This window comes from Sardina pilchardus, chromosome 3, assembly GCF_963854185.1.
Source record: "Sardina pilchardus chromosome 3, fSarPil1.1, whole genome shotgun sequence".
Lineage (NCBI taxonomy): Eukaryota > Metazoa > Chordata > Actinopteri > Clupeiformes > Clupeidae > Sardina > Sardina pilchardus.
The window spans coordinates 40,473,454-40,497,310 of NC_084996.1; the positions used below are offsets into that span (position 1 = coordinate 40,473,454).

General features: G+C 41.1%; 1 protein-coding gene across 1 annotated transcript in view; it reads left to right on the forward strand.

Annotated features, from left to right (window-relative positions):
- LOC134077594 (collagen alpha-1(XI) chain-like) overlaps window positions 1-23,857 on the forward strand; it is a 270,154-nt gene that overhangs the window by 152,873 nt on the left and 93,424 nt on the right. The window contains exons 37-44 of the mRNA XM_062533297.1: window positions 617-670; window positions 2,086-2,139; window positions 10,883-10,990; window positions 15,731-15,820; window positions 15,994-16,047; window positions 17,003-17,110; window positions 17,270-17,377; window positions 17,777-17,830. Of these exons, the coding sequence (XP_062389281.1) occupies window positions 617-670; window positions 2,086-2,139; window positions 10,883-10,990; window positions 15,731-15,820; window positions 15,994-16,047; window positions 17,003-17,110; window positions 17,270-17,377; window positions 17,777-17,830 (630 nt within the window). The remainder of the gene's footprint in view (window positions 1-616; window positions 671-2,085; window positions 2,140-10,882; window positions 10,991-15,730; window positions 15,821-15,993; window positions 16,048-17,002; window positions 17,111-17,269; window positions 17,378-17,776; window positions 17,831-23,857) is intronic.

The following is a 23,857-nucleotide window of genomic DNA, read 5'->3' on the forward strand; positions in this document are numbered from 1 at the left end:
TTGTGTGTACTGTTACTGCTTAAAAACTCCCAGTAAGTTACATGGCATAAGTTACATGTAAGTAAGTTACAAAGCTACCCTAAATTAACAAATTTGCATAGATGTTTTGTTTCTGTTCAGCTGTTCACACCCAGTGAACACAGAAATAAGTTTTTATGAGTTTTGTAGATTTAACATTAACATTAACAGTAATTTTAAGTTAACATTATTGTTAGCTAATTTTAGCTGCCATGAATAACATGCTTGAGGCTGAATGAAATTGACAGGAAGAATATTGATTCATATCACAATGAGTATGTCTCTGGGTGGGTTACAGAAATACAAAAATAACCCAACATACGTTAAAACAAGCCCACAAAATGACTATTGACTATTATTCTGGTGGACTCGGTTACAGTCAGAGTTCGGAAAACTAGGTACTAATTAAGTATGCTGAACTATGGCCCAAATGAACTCTGGGCTACATCAAAAGTGGTTACTCAAAGGAACTTTAGTACTGTATAAGTAAGTATACATCTCAAAATGAGGATGCACAAATATGCATTAGAAAGCATCCAAAAATATTTCTCTCGTCAATATTATTGCATATCATAATATTGTTTTGAAATTTTCACAGGGACCTCCTGGTAAAGATGGACTACCTGGTCACCCTGGACAGAGAGGAGAGACGGTAAGTAGGCCTAAAAGCAAAGGTGAGAAAAGTTCAGCTTCAGAAAGTAAAAATCTTACCACATATCTGTGCCACCAATTCACTTCAAACCAACCATTCAAACCACTTCACAACTCTTCAGCCAGGCAGAGCAGCTAATTGAGATCACGTGTTAAGTGCACAGGTAAAACCAATGTTTGGTTGGACTTTACAGAACCAGAATCAAAATGGATTTATTGGCTTAGTTTGAATAAACAAACAGGGAATTTGACTACGGTGAAACTTTGCTCTCAAAGTACTTTCACTCCACAATAACATAAAAAGAATACAAATACAGAACAGTAAGAATAGAATTAAAGGAACACTTCACCGTTTTTTCATAATTAAACTACGTTATTCGCTTAATTAAGATGAGTTGATACATACCTCTCACGTTTCAATGCGTGCACTCACTGACTCTGACGTACGGCGCAACTTTGATAGCACTTAGCTAGCCCAATGCATTCATTAGGATCCAAACAGAGATGAAGTTAGAAGCGACCAAACACCTCCATGTTTTTCCTATTAAAATACAGTTACACGAGAGGTCACACGACCAAATATGGTTAGACAAAATAAAACGGGGTGCATTTCTAAGCAGGTAAAAGGGATAATTACAGTATATTGTGTGGCGAAATAATATTGGGAGCACTTAGACTCTGCGCAGTAATATCCTCACTCCAAAGTGAAACTGAAGGGAAGGGGGCAGCCGTGGCCTACTGGTTAGGGCTCGATCCCCGACCAGTCTACGGCTGAAGTGCCCTTGAGCAAGGCACCTAACCCCTCACTGCTCCTGAGCGCCGCTTGTTGGGCAGGCAGCTCACTGCTCTGGGTTGTGTGATTCACCTCATTGTGTGTTCACTGTGTGCTGTGTGTTCACCAATTCGGTTAAATTGGGTTAAATGCAGAGAACTGAATTTCCCTCACGGGATCAAAAAGTATATATTCTATTATTTTTTCTATTCTGAAAGTGCAAGAGTGAGGATATTACTGCGTCACACAATATAGTTATCCCTCTTACCTGCTTAGAAATGCACCACGTAGAATAAGGCTATGTATAAGAGTAAATACAATGTGTACACTGTGAGTGGGAATGCAAGTGTGGCTGGGAATGTCCGCCTTCTTGTTGTCCCTGTCGGGTTGCCATGACTGTGGACACCTCAACAGGCACAAGCAAGATGCAATATACAATTGAAGAGGGTAAGAATAGTGCAATAGTGCAATATCAGTATAAACTGAGGTTTAGGATTAAAAATGAATATAGTCCAAGGCAGTATATTTTGCTCTCTGAAGCTGAACTTTTCCACAGTGAAACAGTCCAACAGTCTTAGATGAACCTTGAAATGCCATACAGTGTTTACTGTAGGAGTTACTGAGATAATTTTCTTTTTCTCAAGGGCTTCCAAGGGAAAACTGGACCACCTGGACCAGGTGGTGTCATTGGTCCTCAGGTAAGTACGTTATAAAACCCCTACAGGGCCTTTTACACTTGCCGCATCGTGGCACCAAGAGCGATACAAGCCTTGTTCCTTCATAAACCCAACGCAGTGGTAATTTTTTTTGCCAAGCGCACAAGCTCACAAGCTGTCAAATGAACTCTGCACACTCCCGGTGTGATCAGGCACTATTTTATTGCTATTTTTTGCTATTTTAAGGCCGCTAAAAAGGATAAAGCCACTGATTGAGAACAACCTGGTCTAAAGTGAAAGGTGCATGTACACAGCTATTTTGAAGGTGCACTGTTACAAGATTTTGTTGTCTTTGAATGATTCTCTTATAGATGCATTTAACAGCAAACCGCATTTAACGGAAGGCGGAAATATTTAGGCGCAAAATAGACGTGCGCTTTCACAGGCAGTTTTAGCACATAGAGGGAAAAAATAATTAGGCGCATTTTACGCTTCTCCTCCCATCTTTTTACACAAACCTCCTACTATCATCTGACACTCCCATAAATCCATACGCATGACACGGAAAAGCGCAATTTGCCATTCTCAGCTCCCGCGACAGGCAGTCTGCGCCTTCACCTCATTGTGGCCTGTTAATACATACCTCGCCATCTTTTAATACGCATGTTGCGAAACAAATACGCCTGAAGTGGGCGCAAAAACGTTAGTACATCTGCCTTTCAATCTTTTAAGATTGAGCATTAGTCTGGGGAGTCTGTGCTTTATTTCTACTGCACAAGAGGTGTGATCAATGGGCATAGTTTAAATGACTCTTGATTTTTGATACTCCTTCAACCAATCAGACCAACGATCTGGGTACGCCTGGGCCCGTATTCACAAAGAATTTTAAGGCTAAAAGTAGCTCCTAACTGGCGAATTTAGGAGAAACTCCAAAAAATAATGGGCGTGTCACTCCTAACTTTAGGACTCCTGGACCCGTATTCAAAAGAATTCTAAGGCTAAAGTCTACCTTACATTGACAGACTTTGAAAAGATTTGGAAAAGATTTTTGAAAGACTACTATCTCAGACCCTCTCACATCTAAAGACAATTCATTGAGTTTCTAGTCACAGTCTAGTCACAGGCCAGTCTCAGATTAGGATTTTGCAAAGACTGTAGGTCGCTATTTACAAGACTGCTGCTAGATTCCTTCAAATTATTTCCATCGTGCAATAGGCTACACGTCATCATTAACAGGAACTCACATGATAGCCTACTCATATCAAAGTAATTTTTTCGCGTTTCTGCAGCATTGTTTCATGTGTGACATCCCTAACAGATATAGAGTTGTTCTGTCACGTAGAATAATTAGACTAATAATTTATAAGAAATGAAATAACAAAAAAATCATATAAGCTACAGCTGTTGCCTATTTTGCCCCTTCCTGTTTCGTGTTGGAACGAGTCACTATTGGTCTTTAATGTTCACGTCACTATTTGCATAAGCCACGACTGAAAAGACTTCCGATAATATCAAACATGTTTGATATTGTCGTAACGGCAAAACTAGAAAAAGACTGACTCCGACGGACTTAAAACCGCTAAGATTGGCACCTTACACTAAACGATTTAGATGACGGGAGCGTGCCGAGATTCTAGTACAACTCCCAAGATTTTGGAAATGTAGTCGCCGACTGTTAAAACAGACCAAAATCGTGCAATGTAAGCCAGCTTTAAGCGGCATTACTTTGTGATGCCCCGCCACCTCCCAGTGCCACTGCTGACCATTTCAGTGCCCCAAGCGGCATTGCTTTGTGATGCCCCCACACCTACCTCAAACACCCAATCTAAAATAACAGGCCTGTTTTTTGTGTTTTCAACCATTAATTTGAAATTCTGAAGTAATTGTGATTGACTTATAAATGGTACACTGTCACTTTAAAGGAGAATAGCGGTGTGATATTGACTTAAAGTGTGTTGAAACATGATACCGAGTGTGAGCGATTGTCTCAGAGCTGATCTCGACCTGTCAGCTGTTCTCCGAAACCCGGCGGTAGCTTAGCAATAGTAAACCAGGTTTTCAACGTTAGTGGGTCGGGCATCGGCGTGCCGTGCAAATAAATCACTGTTCTACACCATTAATGAGGCTCAAAGTAGCTCCACACTTTATTGGTAGACTTCTGAGGGCCCTGACATTTAAAACGAGACATCGAGAACTTTGAAAAAGCACTGGTTGTTTACTTACATGACTGTTTATTCAGGCAGTCACTTCCAAAAGTTTTCCGTTCGCGGCCATCTTGAATTTAGTCACGTGACGAGCCGGAACAGAACTGTAGCTGTGACGTGCTGCAAGGCGCGTTCAAGATGGCTGCGCAGCACAAAAACTGCGCAGCACAAGATGCATGTGGTTAAAAATCTTTCCACGATGGTCTAGATGGGTGTGTTTTCGACTCGGCAGTCGGTATCACATGGCCTCAACTTATCGCGGGAGCCAGGCGTGGCCAGGCAGCTGCTTCGCAGCAGAGCAGCAGCTTTGGAGGTACTGCGGAGCGCAGCGGAGCCTAGACCCTGCCTTCATGACGTCAGGTCTTTGCCCTAATTGGCTTTTACATCCCTGATGTATGTGCAGGTGTTTAGATGCCTCCCCATATCCACAAGGGTGCGTGCGGGTCCGTGGCCCGTGATTCGTCACATAGTCAAGTCTAGACTACGGGAAGTAGAGAGTGTACAACTTCATAGCAGCGTTTGTATCCCCTCCCCTGCTGCCACCGGCAGCTCTCGCTGCTGCAAGAGGTAATTTGGAGTTGAACTTGAACACGCCTCTAGTCACAAATCAGTCACGTGACTAAATTCAAGATGCCCGCGAACGGAAAACTTTTGGAAGTGACTGCCTGAATAAACAGTCATGTAAGTAAGCCACCAGTGCTTTTTCAAAGTTCTTGATGTCTCGTTTTAAATGTCAGGGCCCTCAGAAGTGTGGAGCTACTTTGAGCCTCATAAATGGTGTAAAATAGTGATTTATTTGCACGGCTAACTCGATGCCGAGGCACTCCCATAATCCAATAATATGATATAAATAACAATAAATAACAACTAGAGAAAGTAATTCCAGGGAATTACGACATTTCTGCTTAAGACGCACAGGAAACAGTTGAACAGGATCTGTAGTCTTATTAGAGCCAGATTGTATGCTTAAAGCCTGAGGGAGGGAGAGTTCTAGCATAGGATTCTAATTGCCATTGTGATGGCATAATCACAACGTTAAGTCTATGGGGAAATTTTAATAGTTTTTATTTAATTCGTTTTCTAAGTGATGATGTAACAATGGAATCCTGCAATCTGATTGGCTGTTGGACTCCTGCAATTTGATTGGCTCCCAGAATCCTGCAATCTGATTGGCTGTTGGAATCCTGCAATCTGATTGGCTCCCAGAATCCTGCAATCTGATTGGCTGTTGGAATCCTGCAATCTGATTGGCTCCCAGAATCCTGCAATCTGATTGGCTGTTGGAATCCTGCAATCTGATTGGCTCTTGGAATCCTGCAATCTGATTGGCTGGTGGAATCCTGCAATCTGATTGGCCCCCAGAATCCTGCAATTTGATTGGCTCCCAGAATCCTGCAATTTGATTGGCTGTTGGAATCCTGCAATCTGATTGGCTCCTGGAATCATGCAATTTGATTGGCTGGTGGAATCCTGCAATCTGATTGGCCCCCAGAATCCTGCAATCTGATTGGCTCCCAGAATCCTGCAATTTGATTGGCTGTTGGAATCCTGCAATCTGATTGGCTCCTGGAATCCTGCAATTTGATTGGCTGGTGGAATCCTGCAATCTGATTGGCCCCCAGAATCCTGCAATCTGATTGGCTCCCAGAATCCTGTGATTTGATTGGCTCCCAGAATCCTGCAATCTGATTGGCTGTTGGAACCCTGCAATCTGATTGGCTGTTGGAACCCTGCAATCTGATTGGCTCCCAGAATCCTGCAATCTGATTGGCTGTTGGAATCCTGCAATCTGATTGGCTGTTGGAATCCTGCAATCTGATTGGCCCCCAGAATCCTACAATTTGATTGGCTCCCAGAATCCTGCAATCTGATTGGCTCCCAGAATCCTGCGATTTGATTGGCTCCCAGAATCCTGCAATCTGATTGGCTGTTGGAATCCTGCAATCTGATTGGCCCCCAGAATCCTGCAATTTGATTGGCTCCCAGAATCCTGCAATTTGATTGGCTCCCAGAATCCTGCAATCTGATTGGCTGTTGGAATCCTGCAATCTGATTGGCTCCCAGAATCCTGCAATCTGATTGGCTGTTGGAATCCAGCAATCTGATTGGCTCCCAGAATCCTGCAATCTGATTGGCTGTTGGAATCCTGCAATCTGATTGGCTCTTGGAATCCTGCAATCTGATTGGCTGGTGGAATCCTGCAATCTGATTGGCCCCCAGAATCCTGCAATCTGATTGGCTCCCAGAATCCTGCAATTTGATTGGCTGTTGGAATCCTGCAATCTGATTGGCTCCTGGAATCCTGCAATTTGATTGGCTGGTGGAATCCTGCAATCTGATTGCCTCCCAGAATCCTGCAATCTGATTGGCCTCCAGAATCCTGCAATCTGATTGGCTGTTGGAATCCTGCGATATGATTGGCTCCCAGAATCCTGCAATCTGATTGGCTGTTGGAATCCTGCAATCTGATTGGCCTCCAGAATCCTGCAATCTGATTGGCTGTTGGAATCCTGCGATCTGATTGGCTCCCAGAATCCTGCAATCTGATTGGCTGTTGGAATTCTGCGATCTGATTGGCCCCCAGAATCCTGCAATCTGATTGGCTCCCAGAATCCTGCGATTTGATTGGCTCCCAGAATCCTGCAAGCTGATTGGCTGTTGGAATCCTGCTATTTGATTTGCTCCCATAATCCTGCAATCTGATGGGCTACCAGAATCCTGCGATTTGATTGGCTCCCAGAATCCTGCGATTTGATTGGCTCCCAGAATCCTGCAAGCTGATTGGCTGTTGGAATCCTGCTATTTGATTGGCTCCCATAATCCTGCAATCTGATTGGCTACCAGAATCCTGCGATTTGATTGGCTCCCAGAATCCTGCAATCTGATTGGCTTTTGGAATCCTGCAATCTGATTGGCCTCCAGAATCCTGCAATCTGATTGGCTGTTGGAACCCTGTAATCTGATTTGCTCCCAGAATCCTGCAATCTGATTGGCTCCCAGAATCCTGCAATCTGATTGGCTCCCAGAATCCTGCAAGCTGATTGGCTGTTGGAATCCTGCAATTTGATTGGCTCCCATAATCCTGCAATCTGATTGGCTACCAGAATCTGATTGGCTGTTGGAATCCTGCAATCTGATTGGCTCCTGGAATCCTGCAATCTGATTGGTTGTTGGAATCCTGCAATCTGATTGGCTCCCAGAATCCCGCAATCTGATTGGCTCCCAGACTCCTGCAATGAATTGGTTATGTGTGCTAAATTATAGCTCAGAACTCAGGTTTCAGTCTTTCGGAATTAACCCTTATAAACGACCCTGTTGTGTCAAATGGGCTTTGGTTAGCCTCAGACTCACTCACTATTAGGCTGCGCAGCTAATGCTAGTCATAGAGCATTTTTAGAGGGTGTAAGATAACTATATTTGGATCATGCGCCGTGCCTGAGCGGGTGGATTGGTCAGAGCTGAATGATGGACAAATGCAGAAAGTCTTTATCCACAAACAAATGTTCTTTATTATGTAAGCTGCCGGCAGGTGACGCGAAAAGACATACAAACAAAACACTGATACAAAAAAAGAAAACAAAAACTGGGACAGTGCCCCCTAGTCTCACTAGCCTACCTCAGAGGTCTTTCTAGCAGGACCTCTCACACCTGAGGAGGAATCCTCTATCTCGTCTGGGCTATGCAGACACCATATAAAACACTGGCCTGAACCACTCATAACACAAATCAATTAATTGAGATTCACAACATTTCAGTTTACACATGACATAGGCAATACACATTATTGATAAACGTTCATGTTATTTATCTACAATGCCATAAGAAACATTACTCAGCACAAATTATAATTACCTCTCTGAACACCCCTTGCCCAGTACTCCAGTTTGCTCCCTGCCACAAGGAAAGTAACTGCAGCACTGAGAACAGGCAAGCACATTCACACCCAAGCATACCTACAGCTAAAGCATTTCTATTTCCCCACTAGGAAGCATTGATGTTAACATGCGCATTTAGAGAACGCTTACCTTGTAAATATAGATTACGCTTTAAACCCGGTACTGCACTACACGGCATTGGTGTCCTGTATGAATCAACTCGTTAACACAAACATTTCTATAACTCACTTAACCACAGTCTTAACATGCATCTGGTCTGCAACCACAACAGTACACAAGCAAACATTCACACTCATAATATTATTTACTAGCGCAGTCTTTGTTCGCACCGAAGTTTAGAAAGTCATTGTTCACGTTGCAGCGGGAAAGCCGCATTTGCCAGTGACAGACGCAATGCGCTCTGTCACAGGAGCGGATGGTGAAAATTCATCCCTTTACTGAGTGTAAGATAAGAATAAGCCATACGTCATGCTTTCCATCGGGTGTAAGATAGGGCCCAAGGAGTGCAATGGTATTTTAACAGTCAGAGCATCTAAAGGAATCTGCTTGCTTTCGAGGCTGTGTTTACAACACCAGGATTCCACTGAACAAGGGGTTACAATCGAAAACATGAGAAAAGCAACACGTTACCCCAATAATAATGTTTGAATGACAAAAAATCCTTAGGATATTCATCCAGCAGACGAGTTATTGCCTGGGACTCGTCACTAAGGGCTGTTTACCTTTCGTGAAAGTGCACCTTCAAAATAGCTGTGCTTCTATGCTCTCTTTTTTTCAGACCAGATTTTTCTTGATCAGTGCTATAATGGTTTTTAGTTGAAGTTAAAGTGCAAGTAGTTTATTGTCATGTACTCATAAAGGAATTGTAAGTCATTCAATTATTTTTAAGTGGGTGTAAGATAGAAATTTTTGGATCATGCGCCTGATCACACCTATTTTCAAAAAAAAAACATCAGTGCCTTAGGTGTAACATAGAAACAAGACTAGCGCTGCTGTCTGCACCACACTATGACAGGTGTAAGATAGAGTTCAAGAACAAGCCCTTTGAACTACGCCCCTGGCAAGGAGATCATTTTTAAGGTTGTTAAAATAGCAGTAGGGTCATTCCACGTCAAATCAACCAGAGCACACGCACTTGCGTCTCAAAAAAATCTGCGTGCCTATGTTACCCAGGAGACACTCTGTAAAATGTTTTTGCGCTAAGATCAATACTTTTCAAGTAACAGGTTTTACGGGGGGAGGGGGGTGTCAAATTTGTTCTGCCTCTTTTTTTTGTCAAAGTTCACAAGCTCATTGCTCAAGAACTAGAATCTGTAGGAGGCTCAAATTTTGCAGGCTGGTGCATAAATAGGAAGAGTATGCAGTAAAATCGCCACGAGTAGTCTGGATGATCTTGCATGGTCATACCAGTCCCTCAAAGTTGATCAAAAGTTTATTGGAGTTTTTGGCAAGGCTCTGTTTAGGCCTTCAGAAGACACATTTTTACTCAACATAGGCTCTTGGGTTTTTTTTTCTTATAGAGATAAGTAGAAACATTCTCCGAAAAAGCAATGAATAGAAAATAAATTCCATCAGGGACTGAACAGCAGACCTCACAAGTTTGAGAAATAAATTTGGATCTCATATTCAGAGCACCCTTACACCTTGTGGGAATATACAAAGATTTTCTTTATATTTTTTTCTATAATCTGCATTACCTCTTCTTTTTAAAAACACCAATTTGACTTGTCTTATGCAAATCTTTATTTTTCATTTCCCACCCTGAACCCTGAACAGGGCAAAATGCACCATTGAGATCTATTGAGAGATATGTTTTGTATAGAGTAACCACTAGATGCCACTAAAATCACTGAATCACTGAAATTGCAGGGGTGGGGACAAAACATATTGATCTCAATGGTGGCATTTTGTCCATGTTTAGGGCGGAAAATGAAAAAGAAAGATTCGCATAAGAGAAGTCAAATTAGTGTTTTTAAAAAGAAGAGGTGATGCAGATTAAAGAAAAAAATATTTAAAAAATCTTTGTATATTCCCACAAGGTGTTAGGGTGCTCTGAATATGAGATCCAAAATTATTTTTCAAACTTGTGAGGTCTGCTGTTCAGTCCCTGATGGATTTTCTTTTCTCTTCATTGCTTTTTCGGAGAGTGTTTTTACTGATCTCAATAAGGGGGACAAAATCAAGAGCCTATGCTGAGTAAAAAGATGTCTTCTGTAAGCCTAAACAGAGCCCAGCCAAGAACTCCAATAACATTTTTATCAACTTTGAGGGACTGCTATGACCATGCAGGATCATCCAGACTACTCGTGGTGATTATACTGCATACTCTTCCTATTTATGCACCAGCTTGCAAAATTTGAGCCTCCTACAGATTCTAGTTCTTGGGCAATGAGCTTGTGAACTTTGACAAAAAAAAGAGGCAGAACAAATTTGACACCCCCCTCCCCCCGTAAAACTGGCTGTTACTTGAAAAGTATTGCACACATGGGGTTTTTTTTCAGATTTTTTCGAGACGCAAGTGCGTGTGCTCTGGTTGATTTGACGTGGAATGACCCAGTAGTGAATTCAGCCCTAAATGTTTATGACTCCAGAATTTGTTTTAGATTGTTAAAATAGGGCTTTATATGTTATGAAGAAAATTGATTAGCGCTTTTAGTGTTATCATAAACCAACTTGTGCTTTCAGGGTTCCACTGGAGAGACAGGGCCTGTTGGTGAAAGGGGACATCCTGGATCTCCTGGACCTCCAGGTGAACACGGTCTACCAGGGGCAGCTGGAAAAGAGGGTGGAAAGGTATAGCATATCATTTAGATTGTACACCAATCCTATTTTATCATGAAAACAGTTGCACACAGTTGATAACATGCTAATGCCAGTTTCAATCCCGGGGATTGATAGATTTATTGTTTTGTTATAGTCAGATGAATAGAATAGAATAGAATATATACTTTTTTGATCCCGTGAGGGAAATTTGTTTCTCTGCATTTAACCCAATTTAACCAAATTAGTGAACACACACAGCACACAGTGAACACACAGTGAAGTGAATCACACATTAACCCGGAGCAGTGAGCTGCCTGCCCAACCAGCGGCACTCGGGGAGCAGTGAGGGGTTAGGTGCCTTGCTCAAGAGCACTTCAGACGTGGACTGGTCGGGGATCCAACCGGCAACCCTCCGGTTCCAAGCCCGAAGCCCTAACCAGTAGGCCACGGCTGCCCCTACGTCATTAGGTCATTAAATACACTAGTATTTAATATAATGAATACTCATATGCTTTTCCCTGATTAATCCATTCATAATGGACTTACAGTACACCACAGTCTGAAGCACAGAAACATGTATTGTGTATTAGTGATGGGATGAATATATTATGCCAATATCCATCATTCACTTACAGTAATTCTTCAGAAATGCACAAGAATACCCAGAAGTGCCGCTTACAAGATGGTTTGGTTGAGCAGAGATATTAATTAAGTTTTAAAATGACTGTAAAGTTTTGTCTAGTTTAATCCCTCTATCTTGTTTGACCTTTATGGGAGCATTGTGGGAAGTGACCCAGCTACCACAGACTAAAACCACATGTTCCTTTCTCTGTTTCTACCTCATAGGCCTAATAAAAGATAGCCTTAAGATAATCGTGGGAGTGTTCTCTCATCCAACCTGGGGTGCGTTTCTAGAAAGAGTAGTTGGCTAACTTCCATCGCAACCTTGGTAGTACGATCCATCTTTGTTGGATTTGGTGTTTCTAGGAAGGGTAGTTTGAACTCGCAAAAGCTTTTTTCCTGAAGGCAATGATATTGCCAGCATTAATCACTTTGGGTCTAAATTAGAAATAGGTCGACGGTAACACTTTACATTACGGCTCACTAATAAGGTGGTAATTGTATGGTAATTTCTATGTAATTTAATGGTAACACTTCCTTGTTCCTACAGCCCATGTAAAGTGTTACCGATATGTTTCCCTGCGTCATCAACAACGTTGTCTGAACTATGTTCAAACGACGGAAGTGCCAAATTGCGACACAGTTGCGATGCTCTCTAGAAACATACTTCTATCACACATGTTTTAATCCATCAAAGGATTTACAAAAGACATAAGCAGCAATGAGAGTCTTTGGTATAGGCCCCGTCTTCGGTCCAGGTGTGTGCAGACCCTTGCAGATCCTGCTGGAATGACGGCAGGGGGCGGAGCCTACCCCCTGGACACTGGACAAGGCCAAACTGGTGGTGGTGAGGGAGGGTGGGGGGAATATCGAAAAATACAGCACCTGAAAGCAGAAAGCAGGTGCAAAGACTTGTCATTTTAAAGACTGATGCAGACTGGTGATGTGTTGAAAGTAATAAATGAGAATTGAGTCTTCCTGACAGAAGTTAACACTAGAAGCGCCGCGCCGTTCTGACCCACTTATACCTAGAAGCGCCGCGCCCCGGTCATTCAACAGAGTGATATATTTGCACCACAAAAACGTTGTCCAGCTGTCAGTAGCGCGCAGTGATAGGAATCGCGAAAAATAAGTAAGTGATAACGAGGTTTGAATTTTTCGTGGACAACGTTTTTGTGGTACAAATATATCACTCTTTTGAACGCATATGGTTTTGAGAAGAAAAACACTTTACTTTCGTGACCCCAGAAACTTGCCGGACTACTTTCTTCAGCATCAAAAACCGGCTGGATCTCGGCTCACAGGACGCTGTTGCGGGGTAGGTCAGTGCTGATGCACAACGTTGCTGACAGGGAACCCATATAACTTTGTGTCTTAAAACCCGAACTATCCCTTTAATGTTAACAAACCAAGCAATTTCCGACAAAACAAATAATGGCATACTTGCTAGTTGCTATTTGAATAAAGATTACGTTAACCACCTCAGGAGACACTTTGATAGTTTAGCTGTAGTCTAACTGTCGCTAGCTAAATAAAGTAGACAAAACAGCCCCCGGAGTGTGTAGCTGAAAACGTACACATGAAATATTTCCCATCATGCGTAAATTACAAATTTAACATTATAAGCGCCGTGCCGTTCTGACCCACTTATACCTAGAAGTGCCGCGCCCTGGTCATCAGACCGCTTTGACGTCCTACTAGAAGTGCCGTGCTGGTGTGAACTACTTAAAGCACGGCTGAGGCGGTCAAAAGACCGCTGAGTCCTCAGACTGGGACGCTGTTACTTACACATAATGATAGCTAGATGGCGCTTCATGAACGAATCAAATCGTTTGGTCATAAATTCAGTTTGCACTAAGCCATGTGTCATTCGTGTCAGACCGTGTTGATAGTCTGTGGTTACATTATGACATACAGCACGTTTGAGTTATCTGTTCATTTATTTGTGTTGATTTGTGTTGTTTGAGGTAAAAACTCTGGAAGAGTTCTTGAACAAACCTCTTAAAGTGTAAGTTTGGCGAAAATTTAAAAAAAAATGCTATTTTCTGAATGAAAATACATCAACTAAGCCGTGGAGGAAGTAATTTTCGCTCATCATGCAGTACAGAGCTAGCACGGGCAGGAGCTACAGCCCAAAATCACAAACAGTGGGTTAGCATGGGGCTTACAGCCACACGCTTTCAAAATCGCATTTTTAAACCACTAACATTGCTCAAAACAGCACCAAACCTCATCAGTAGCTTGCTCTAGGTGTCTACACTTATAACGAAGCACCAATCAGTCTGTAGCCTACATAGAATCAATTTGAGACTGCAACCCCATCTGAAGCACAGAAATCACGTGAGATCTCAATTTTTTTTTCAATTTTCGCCAAACTTGCACTTTAAGCAAACTTGACTTTCAACTTTTTCATAGTATTTTATTTGTTATATTTCGTTTTTACATTGTGTATGCTACTTAGAAATGTTATTTATAGGCTATTTTAAAACGGAGGCATGCATTCTGTGATAGGAGCCTGACCCGACGGAACCGAGGGGAGGGATGAACAATTTCGACCCAACACCGGTGTTGTTGGATCTCGCGATCCGTAACACCGGCCGCAGTTCGGGTTTGGGCAGATAATCTAAGCTCTAAAATGAATGGGTTGCTAGTTCTAATTCACTCCCCAAATTCACTTCTATTCATTTAATAGGTAGCCTACTGTATATTCGTGCAGCCGAGAATGATCACAGATCTGGAACAAAGACGAAGCCTAACCTAGTCTGGTTTCAATAACATAGTAGCCAGGATTTTATGGCGCATTTTACAGGCTGCCGCGGCTACTTTCTAAAACAATTTTCATTTATTTAGGGAGAAGCATCTTGTAGGCTACCTCGGAGGGAGGGAGGGAGATAGAGAGAGAAATGCTGAGCAGGCATAGGTTCTCTGTTTTGTGAATGTTCTAATCAAACAACTAATACAGTAGGCCTAACCTACTAAAAGATGCAGGGAGAAGAGAGAGAGAGAGGGGGGGGGGGGGGGGGGGGGGCAGTTGTCCTCAATGTCGCATATGATGTCTGTAAACTGGTTAGATGAGTGTATGGGGGAGGGCGAATGATCGCACAAGACAACTATGCTAATTGCCCGTCTATTGAATGCCTTCATGTGCGAAGGTTTCAAATAGGCTATCTTTGCAATGGATAGTGTGTTATGTTGGCCTAAAGTGCTGCGCCAATCAGGCGTCTTTGTGCCTCTCCGAATCCGATGGAGCCTGAACAATAATAATAGGCTAATAATAATAATAATAATAATAAAAACGATTGTCTTGCTCTTAAATGGGATGTCAAAAATGACAAATGTAAGCACCAAAAATAGATTTTCAAGCAACTGTCCTAACCTTGGGTGTCTAGAAAGGCGCTTTATAAATACAAGTAAGGTATAGGTAAGTTGAGCAGACTGCTGTTTCATTGAAAGAGGGTAATAAGCATTTCTCTCCCTCTCCAATAACCAACACTTTCATACATTGTACAGTGGCGAGTAGCGTAATGCTAGCTTTCTCGCCTAGTAATCAGTAGACCCGGGTTCAATTCCTGCCTTGAACTAATTGTTGGACTGCTTATTTGTCTTTATTTTAAAACGTTTGGTTATTCATCTGTTTATTTCAGATAGTTTGTTATGAAAACCATTAACGAAAAATAATTGTTTGTCGACGTTGAAAAACGGTTATTGAATTCAGGTAATGTAAGGTACAATATTTCGCTCGCAACAAGGATTGAACCTGGATCGCTTGAGTGCTAAACGAGAGAGCTAGTGTTGCGCCACTCGCCGCTGTACGAATGCAGACAATATCACAATAGTAAATAGTTTCTACAATAGTAAAATATTTACAGCAAATATGTGAGAAAATGCTTATAGCCTACATTAGTCTGTGAAGGGGAGAATTCATGCAAGCAGAAATGCACGTTATGCACTTTTTTGACTTGCGCACCCTGATAAACTAAAAAGGAGTTGCTATTAATTTCTTTGTTGGTTTTCTGTCTGGTAAGGATGGATAGTTTTCGCTAACTGCAAATATCCTGTCAACTTCTACCCTATTTTCGGGAATGTTCCTGTATTGAAATGGGTTCTGTCCAAGGTTTTATCTATGAAAATGTATTTGTTTTACCTCAGGGAGATCCAGGTCCTCACGGAGGAAGTGGGAAGGTTGGACCTTCTGGACTGAAAGGATTCTCTGGGCAGAGGGGCCTTGCCGGTGCAGCAGTAAGATCTACTCACACTAACACCTTTAATTTGCAAGTTATCTAAAAACACATGCTGTGAATTGTGAATCAAATTAAAATTGTGATTTACAGCATTGAAGGCTTCAAGTGAATGCCATTTAGGCTAAGTAATGTGCTACTATATCCTGTGTTTCATTCCTTGATTTTCTGTAGGGAATAGCTGGTCTGAAGGGAGGCGAAGGTCCACAAGGTCCATCTGGTGTTGTTGTAAGCATTCACTACAATTATTTCTAAATGTTCAACATTTAAGATTTGACATCATTTTATACCAAAAAAAGAGTTGTACTGTTACACATGTGAATCATTCATAGCACCTTCAGAAGATGTGATTTGTTGGAAACAGAAGAAAACTGGGGCACTCTCTCATCTATTTTGGCTATCAAGAAAATGCAGAACATGATCCTCCACCTTAATCATAAATTTGATTTTGGAAAACATTAGACTTTGATTTTGAGACGTGTTGTATTACACATAGATACAAAAATTATTGGTTTCTCTGCACCAAATAAACCTGTAAAAAAGTGCATTACTCAAACAAAGCATGTGCTAAGTCTATTTAAAGACATAGCAAGTAGTATTCGTGAAATACACTGTTGAAGAGAAGGTACATAAAATTGCATGTTCCAATCAAGCAGCGGTATTCTATTCTGAACAATGAAGCCTGTACGGAAGTTCAAATCTGCACTATCTCAAATGTCCACCAGGGGTTTCAAGAGTGACCTAATGTCCATAGACCCCGGTGTTAAAATGTCCAACTTTTCATTAAAAATGGATATACTGACAGCCTGGTCCCACAAACATTTTTGGACTCAAAAATTAGTATTCATTTCAGTGTTTATGACAACTGTGAGGTGAGTGAAACACAGTCCGTTTCAGCATAGACGTGCAGATGCCACTGACAGTAAAAGGCTGATGCGCTAACTGTTGCCTACGGGGTTTTTCAAGGGGCATGACTACAGCCTATTGTTGTGGATAAAGTTGTGGATAAAGCTAACCAAACTCCAACCTTCTGTGTTATCACACAACTTTACCCTTTAGAAGTTGAAATGGTAACTAATTGAATTGTAGAATAAACTAGCAGTTAGGTGATTTAATGTTATATTATGTTGTATATGTATATATTATATATATATATATAATGTTTTTGTTGTTGTTTTTTAAGGGCTTAATGGGAGAACGAGGGGCAGCTGGTCCAGGAGGGCCAATTGGCCTCACAGGACGTACAGGCCCACAAGGACCTCCAGGTCCAGCTGGAGAAAAGGGTGGGCCAGTGAGTAACACCTGCTCTGATGAATGCATAATTAATGTATTGCCTGTGAATAGTTTACCTTTCAGGAACCATTAGCAACTCATCTGTTGGTGAACTACATGCTACTTACAGTATCTCCAGTGTCAGAAATGTAAACATGGTATGTTTTATTATGATAAGGGTGAGAAAGGTCCTATTGGCCCTGCGGGACGCGATGGAATACAGGGTCCAGTTGGTCTGCCAGGACCTGCTGGCCCTCAAGGACCACCTGGAGAAGATGGAGACAGGGTGAATTTTCTTATTTAGCATTGTGAAATGAATAATGAAAGGCCTACAATGTAGCTGAATATTGTAACGTATATCCTCAAATTTTGGCCGGGATTCTATTTAAAGCCAGGCCTCGGATAATAGCCAGGGGCTTGCTCAATTTGGACAAACACACGTCCCAACTGTGCTCAGTCTACCCCACAGGTAGTGTTGAACAGCATTGGCCCACTTCAAGAGTAGCTGTTTACTGTATTTCTAAGAATAAAATTCTACAACAGAAGCCTGATGAGAAATAAAGGCCTGCCTGGAATAGAAGCCTGCCCCAAATAAAATTACCACGGCCACAATTTGAGGATTTACGATACTCCATTGCGAGAAAAATAAATAAAAATATCATGCATATCTTTTGTCCTATGCCAGGGAGAGGTTGGCGGACCAGGTCAGAAGGGAGGCAAGGGAGAAAAGGGAGAACATGTGAGTGTTTATTTTTCATTTGTTTAACACTTGGAGGTCCGGGGCCTTTTCAGGCACTTTGAGGCAGTCAGCTATACCTTGAGATCTAACTAAAAACATCTATGCAGAAGTGGCACATATGGTTATCTTCTAGAGGTCCTCCACAATAATTATATGAGAGTAAAAGTGGATGTAATGAAATTACTTTTTACTATAATACAGTGTAAACACAACTATTTTAAAAACGATTTTCCAAGGTCAAATGTCAAAGGTAAAAAAAAAAGCCCACTATAAATATATCGAGCTAAGACTTTTGAAGTTTGAACCTTGAAAACAACGGTGTTGGCTCCATATCAGTAAAAAGAACATTAAAAAATCAGAAAAAAGTCAGACTAAATGTGTCACTTAGTGAGTGTCTCTTTCAAATGCAAACTAGAGAGTGTAATTCCAGGGAAATTACGAGTGCATGAAAATGCAAAAATTTACAGATAAATCATGTAGATATGTTTACCAATGCTAACCAGGTTGATTAGCTAACTTAGTTGATGATTTCTAGCAGTTATGCTAAAAATGCTAACTATGCTAACAATGTTAACTATGCGAACAGTGCTAACCAGGTTGACTAGCTAACTTAGGTAATGATTTCTAGCAGTTACAGTGCCTATAGAAAGTCATCATACCCTTTTGAAATAGTTACTTTTTTTGTCTTACAGCCTGAAATCAAAACCCATTTAAAAAAAAAATCTTTTCCAGTTTTATTAACAAATATAGCTGTACAACATCAAAATAATGAAAAAAAAGTAAACAGTTCTGAAAATTAATAAAAAATGAAAAACTAGAATAACAGGGCTGGAAAAGTCATCATACCCCTGACTTAATACTTTGTAAAGCTCCCTTTTGCTTTCATTACAGCCATCAATCTGTTTGGATATGTCTCTATTATAGCTTTGCACACCTAGATAGGGGAATATTTGCCCAATTTTCCGTACAGAAATGTAAAAAATGTAGTCAAATTCTGTAGGGAATGGCGATGGACTGCTATCTTCAAGTCAATCCACATATTTTCTATAGGATTTAAGTCAGGGCTCTGACTTTGCCACTCAAGGATATTCACCATCCTATCCTTAAGCCACTGCTTTGTTCTTTTGGCAGTATATGTTTAGGATTATTGTCGTGTTGGAAGGCGAATGACCTCCCCATCCTCAGCTGTCTAGGAGAGGGACGCAGGTTTTCCTTAAGAATGTGGGTGTACTTGGCAGCATCCATTTTCCCTTCTATCCTGACCAATTGCCCAGTTCCCGCTGAAAAGAAACATCCCCACAACATAATGTTGCCCCCACCATGCTTCACATTAGGTATGGTGTGTTTTGCGTGGTGTACTGTGTTGGTTTTCGCCAAACATTGCGCTTGGAGTTCAGTGCAAAAACACATCTGGAATATTCTGCTACCATGTGGAAAAAGCTTATATGGTCAGATGAGACTAAGATCGAACTTTTTGGAGACTAAGATTGAAGTTTTTGGACTGAGCTCCAGGCGCTAACCAAACACAGTATACACACCCAAACACACCCAAAACACACCATACCTACTTTGAAGCATGGTGGGGGCAACATTATGTTTTGGGGATGTTTCTCTTCAGCGGGGACTGGGCAATTGGTCAGGATAGAAGGGAAAATGGATGCTGCCAAGTACACCAAAATTCTTCAGGAAAACCTGCGTCCCTCTCCTAAACAGCTGAGGATGGGGAGGTCATTCGCCTTCCAACACGACAAAAATCCTAAACATACTGCCAAAAGAACAAAGCAGTGGCTTAAGGATAGGATGGTGAATATCCTTGAGTGGCAAAGTCAGAGCCCTGACTTAAATCCTATAGAAAATATGTGGATTGACTTGAAGAGAGCAGTCCATCGCCATTCCCTACATAATTTGACTAAATTTTAACAATTCTGCACGGAAAATTGGGCAAATATTCCCCTATCTAGGTGTGCAAAGCTATAATAGAGACATATCCAAACAGATTGATGGCTGTAATGAAAGCAAAAGGAAGCTTGACAAAGTATTAAGTCTGGGGTATGATGACTTTTCCAACCCTGTTATTCTAGTTTTTAATTTTTTATTAATTTTCAGAACTGTTGACTTTTTTTTTCATTATGTTGATGTTGTACAGCTACATTTGTAAATAAAACTGGAAAAGATTTTTTTTAAAATGGGTTTTGATTTCAGGCTGTAAGACAAAAAAAGTAACTATTTCAAAAGGGTATGATAACTTTCTATAGGCACTGTATGTTAAAAATGCTAACTATGCTAACAATGCTAACTTGCTAGTGAGGACTTTTGAAACATTTGTTGATAGGGTATCTATGGTGGCCAATATCAGGAATAAAGAAGTTACTGTAGTAAAATCATGTTGGTTGCTATGGAAACGGTAAGAAACGCATCATTTTAATGGTTGCTATGTTGGTTGCTAGGTACATGGAGGTTTCATGTAGTTGACTGGAGGCATAGTTGATGATTACTGACAGTTGGAATGGTTGAACAGTTAAATAGTTGAGTAGTTTCAATGGTTAAATGATTTAATAGTGTATTATTACAGTGAGGACTTTTATTTTGAAACAGTTGTGGACAGAGGAAACAGTAACAGGATATGTAGTCTTCAGAGAGATTGTATGCTTAAAGCCTGAGAGAAACTGACAGTTGGTGCCCAGGTGGCTTTGAAAAATACAAAGCCCACATTGCGTAAGTAAGACCTACGCGACATAGTTTGAATGGAGTTTCTACGTGAAGAGGTTGAAGCTGAATTGCGTGCGTTAGAAGAAGAACTAGAAAAGCAATTCCAAGGAACTAGACATGTAATTCCAAGGAAATTACGAGAAAGATGAAAATTACATAGCTGAAGTCAACTTAGTAAGACCTACGCAGCGCAGTTTGAATGAAGTTTCTACGTCGAACGGTTGAAGCTGAATTGAACGCACAAAAAGTGTCTGAAGAAGAACTAGAGATGTAATTCCAAGGAAATTACGAGTGCATGAAAATGCAAAAATGATGAGGACTTTTATTTTGAAACAGTTGTGGGTAGAGGAAAAAGTTGAACAGGATATATAGTCTTAAGAGAGCCAGAAAGCCTGAGACAGAGAGTTGCTGCCAGGTGGCTTTGAACACCTGGCTTAAGATTCTAATTGCTTAACGACTTCATTGTGATGTCATAATCCAATGTTAAGTCTATGGGAGAAAAAATTCATATAAATTAAACGATACATTTTTCAAAGATGAAAATGACATAGCTGAAGTCACCTAAGTAAGACCTACGCAGCGCAGTTTGAATGAAGTTTCTATGTCGAACGGTTGAAGCTGAATTGAACGCACAGAAAGTGTCTGAAGAAGAACTAGAGAATGTAATTCCAAGGAAATTACGAGTGCATGAAAATGCAAAAATGTACAGATAAATCATGTAGATATGGTTACTAAGGTGTTGCTAGGGTAGACATGGTGGTTTCATAGTTTTTGAAAGTTGATAGTGTGAAGATACAGTTTAACATTGAATTAGCTAACCTGATTGCCAGATTAGCTAACTATGTTAACAATGCTAACCATGCTAACTATGCTAATGAGGTTGATTAGCTAGCTTAGTTGATGATTTCTAGCAGTTATGTTAAAAATGCTAACTATGCTAATTATACTAACAATGCTAACCAGGTTGATTAGCTAACTTAACTGATGATTTCTAGCAGTTATGCTAAACATGCTAACTATGTTAACTATGCTAACCATGCTAACTAGCTAAATTGCTAGTGAGGACTTTTATTTTGAAACATTTGTGGCCACTATCAGAAATAAATAAATTACTGTGGTATAATCATGTTGGTTGCTATGGAAACTGTCATAAAAGCTTAATTTTGATGGTTGCTATGTTGGTTGCTAGGTATGTGGAGGTTTCATGTAGTTGCATGATGATAACTGACAGTTGGAATGGTTGAACAGTTAAATAGTTGAGTATTTTCAATGGTTAAATGATTTAATAGTGTATTATTGCAGTGAGGACTTTTATTTTGAAACCGTTGTGGACAGAGGAAGTAGTGAAACAGGATCTGTAGTCTTAATGAGATTGTATGCTTAAAGCCTGAGAGAGAGAGAGAGCTGCTGCAGGTGGCCCTGGCCACCTGGCATAAGATTCTAATTGCCCTATTATGATGTCATAATCACAATGTTAAGTCTATGGGGGAAATGTTAATAGTTTTTATTTAATAGTTCAAAAAGTATAAAAGTTACAAAGTTGAAAAATACATAGCTGAAGTCACCTAAGTAAGACCTACGCAGCGCAGTTTGAATGAAGTTTCTACGTTAAACGGTTGAAGCTGAATTGCGCGCACTAAAACGTTAGAGGAAAAATAATAAGAAGAAATCGGATAACAGTAGAGTGCATTTTCATGCACTCTAATAATAATATCGATAATAAGAATAAACAGCATAACAGTAGAGTGCATTTTCATGCACTCTAATTACCAGTGCATGAAATGCAAAAATAGATAGATAATGTAGATATGGTTACTAAGGTGTAGCTAGGGTAAACATGGTGGTTGCATAGTTTACAGAGAGTTGATGGTGTGAAGGGAGACAGTTTAAAGCTGAAACATTCCAGTTCCAACTTAACTAATGATTTCTATTCATGTTAAAATGTTAACTATGGTAACAATGATAACCAGGTTGATTGGTTAACTTAGCTACTGATTTCATGCAGTAATGGTAAAAATGTTAACTATGCTAACTATGCTCACAGTGCTAACCAGGTTGATTAGCTAACTTAGCTAATGATTTCTAGCAGTTATGCTAAAAATGCTAACTATGCTAGCAATGCTAGCAATGCTAACTATGGTAACAATGCTAACCAGGTTGATTAGCTAACTTAACTGATGATTTCTAGCAATAATGCTTAAAATGCTAACTATGCTAACAATGTTAAAATTGCTAACAATGCTAACCAGGTTGATTAGCTAACTTAGTTGATGTTTTTTTGCAGTTATTTTCAATTTTTTTTTTTTTCAATTTAATGTCGCTTATAGAGCGCCAATACATTACACATGTCTCAAGGCGCTTTACAGAGTGTTAGACATTCAAAGAGAGCCCATGAGTAACAGGGGCAAGGAAAAACTCCCTAGAATTGGAGATACATATAGGAAGAAACCTCAGACAGACCCACGACTCAAGGGCCCAACCCATCTGCCTTGGGTCAGTTACAGTACAGTCATTTGTAGTTTGAAAGTTACAATGACAATGAAAGTTCAAATAGTCCAGTGTAGGGAATAAATTGTCCATTAGTAATCCATTAGTTATTTCTGAAGGTGATGGGTCGCTGGGATCCGAGGGCCAAAGATTCGGGCAGGGAACCACAGCAGGCGATGTTAGGGCAGTCATAGGGATGGCGAAGGCAATGGCGATGGTAGGGCAGTCAGAGGGATGTGACTTCAGGTGTGATGAGGGACAGGCACAGAGATGGTTGATGGCTGGTAATGGTTTACCTCACAGGTGAGGTATAGGGGAAAGGGAAGAGAAATAGAGTGTGTTAGTATTACTGTAAGTCATATTAAGTATTAATAAGTATATCAATGGTGATATAAATGGTTATACTATAGAGGGTTTACAAAACGCTTTTACACACCTCTTTTGTGGGGACAGGTGCGTAGGAATAGGTTACCCAGTTAAACCCGAAGAGGCATCCCGCACATCGTCCACCACGCATGCAAACATCCACCCACCCACCACGCACGCAACATCCACCCACCCACAATGCCCCCCCCAATGCCCCCCCCCCCCCCAGGCGAACCCACACACCACCCCTGAACCGCGCGTCGGAGCAGCATGGCTGAGCATGGCCAGCCAGAGTCCGCCCACAGGCGGCGCCACCCATCCGCAGACACCCCCCACCACCATCCGCGAGCAGAGAGAACGGGGCCCGCGCCAGCCCCACCCCAACCACAACACCACGCGAACACACACCACGGCCCGACCAGGACACACAGTCTGATCCGCCCCGCCGCCCAGGCCCCCCGGAAG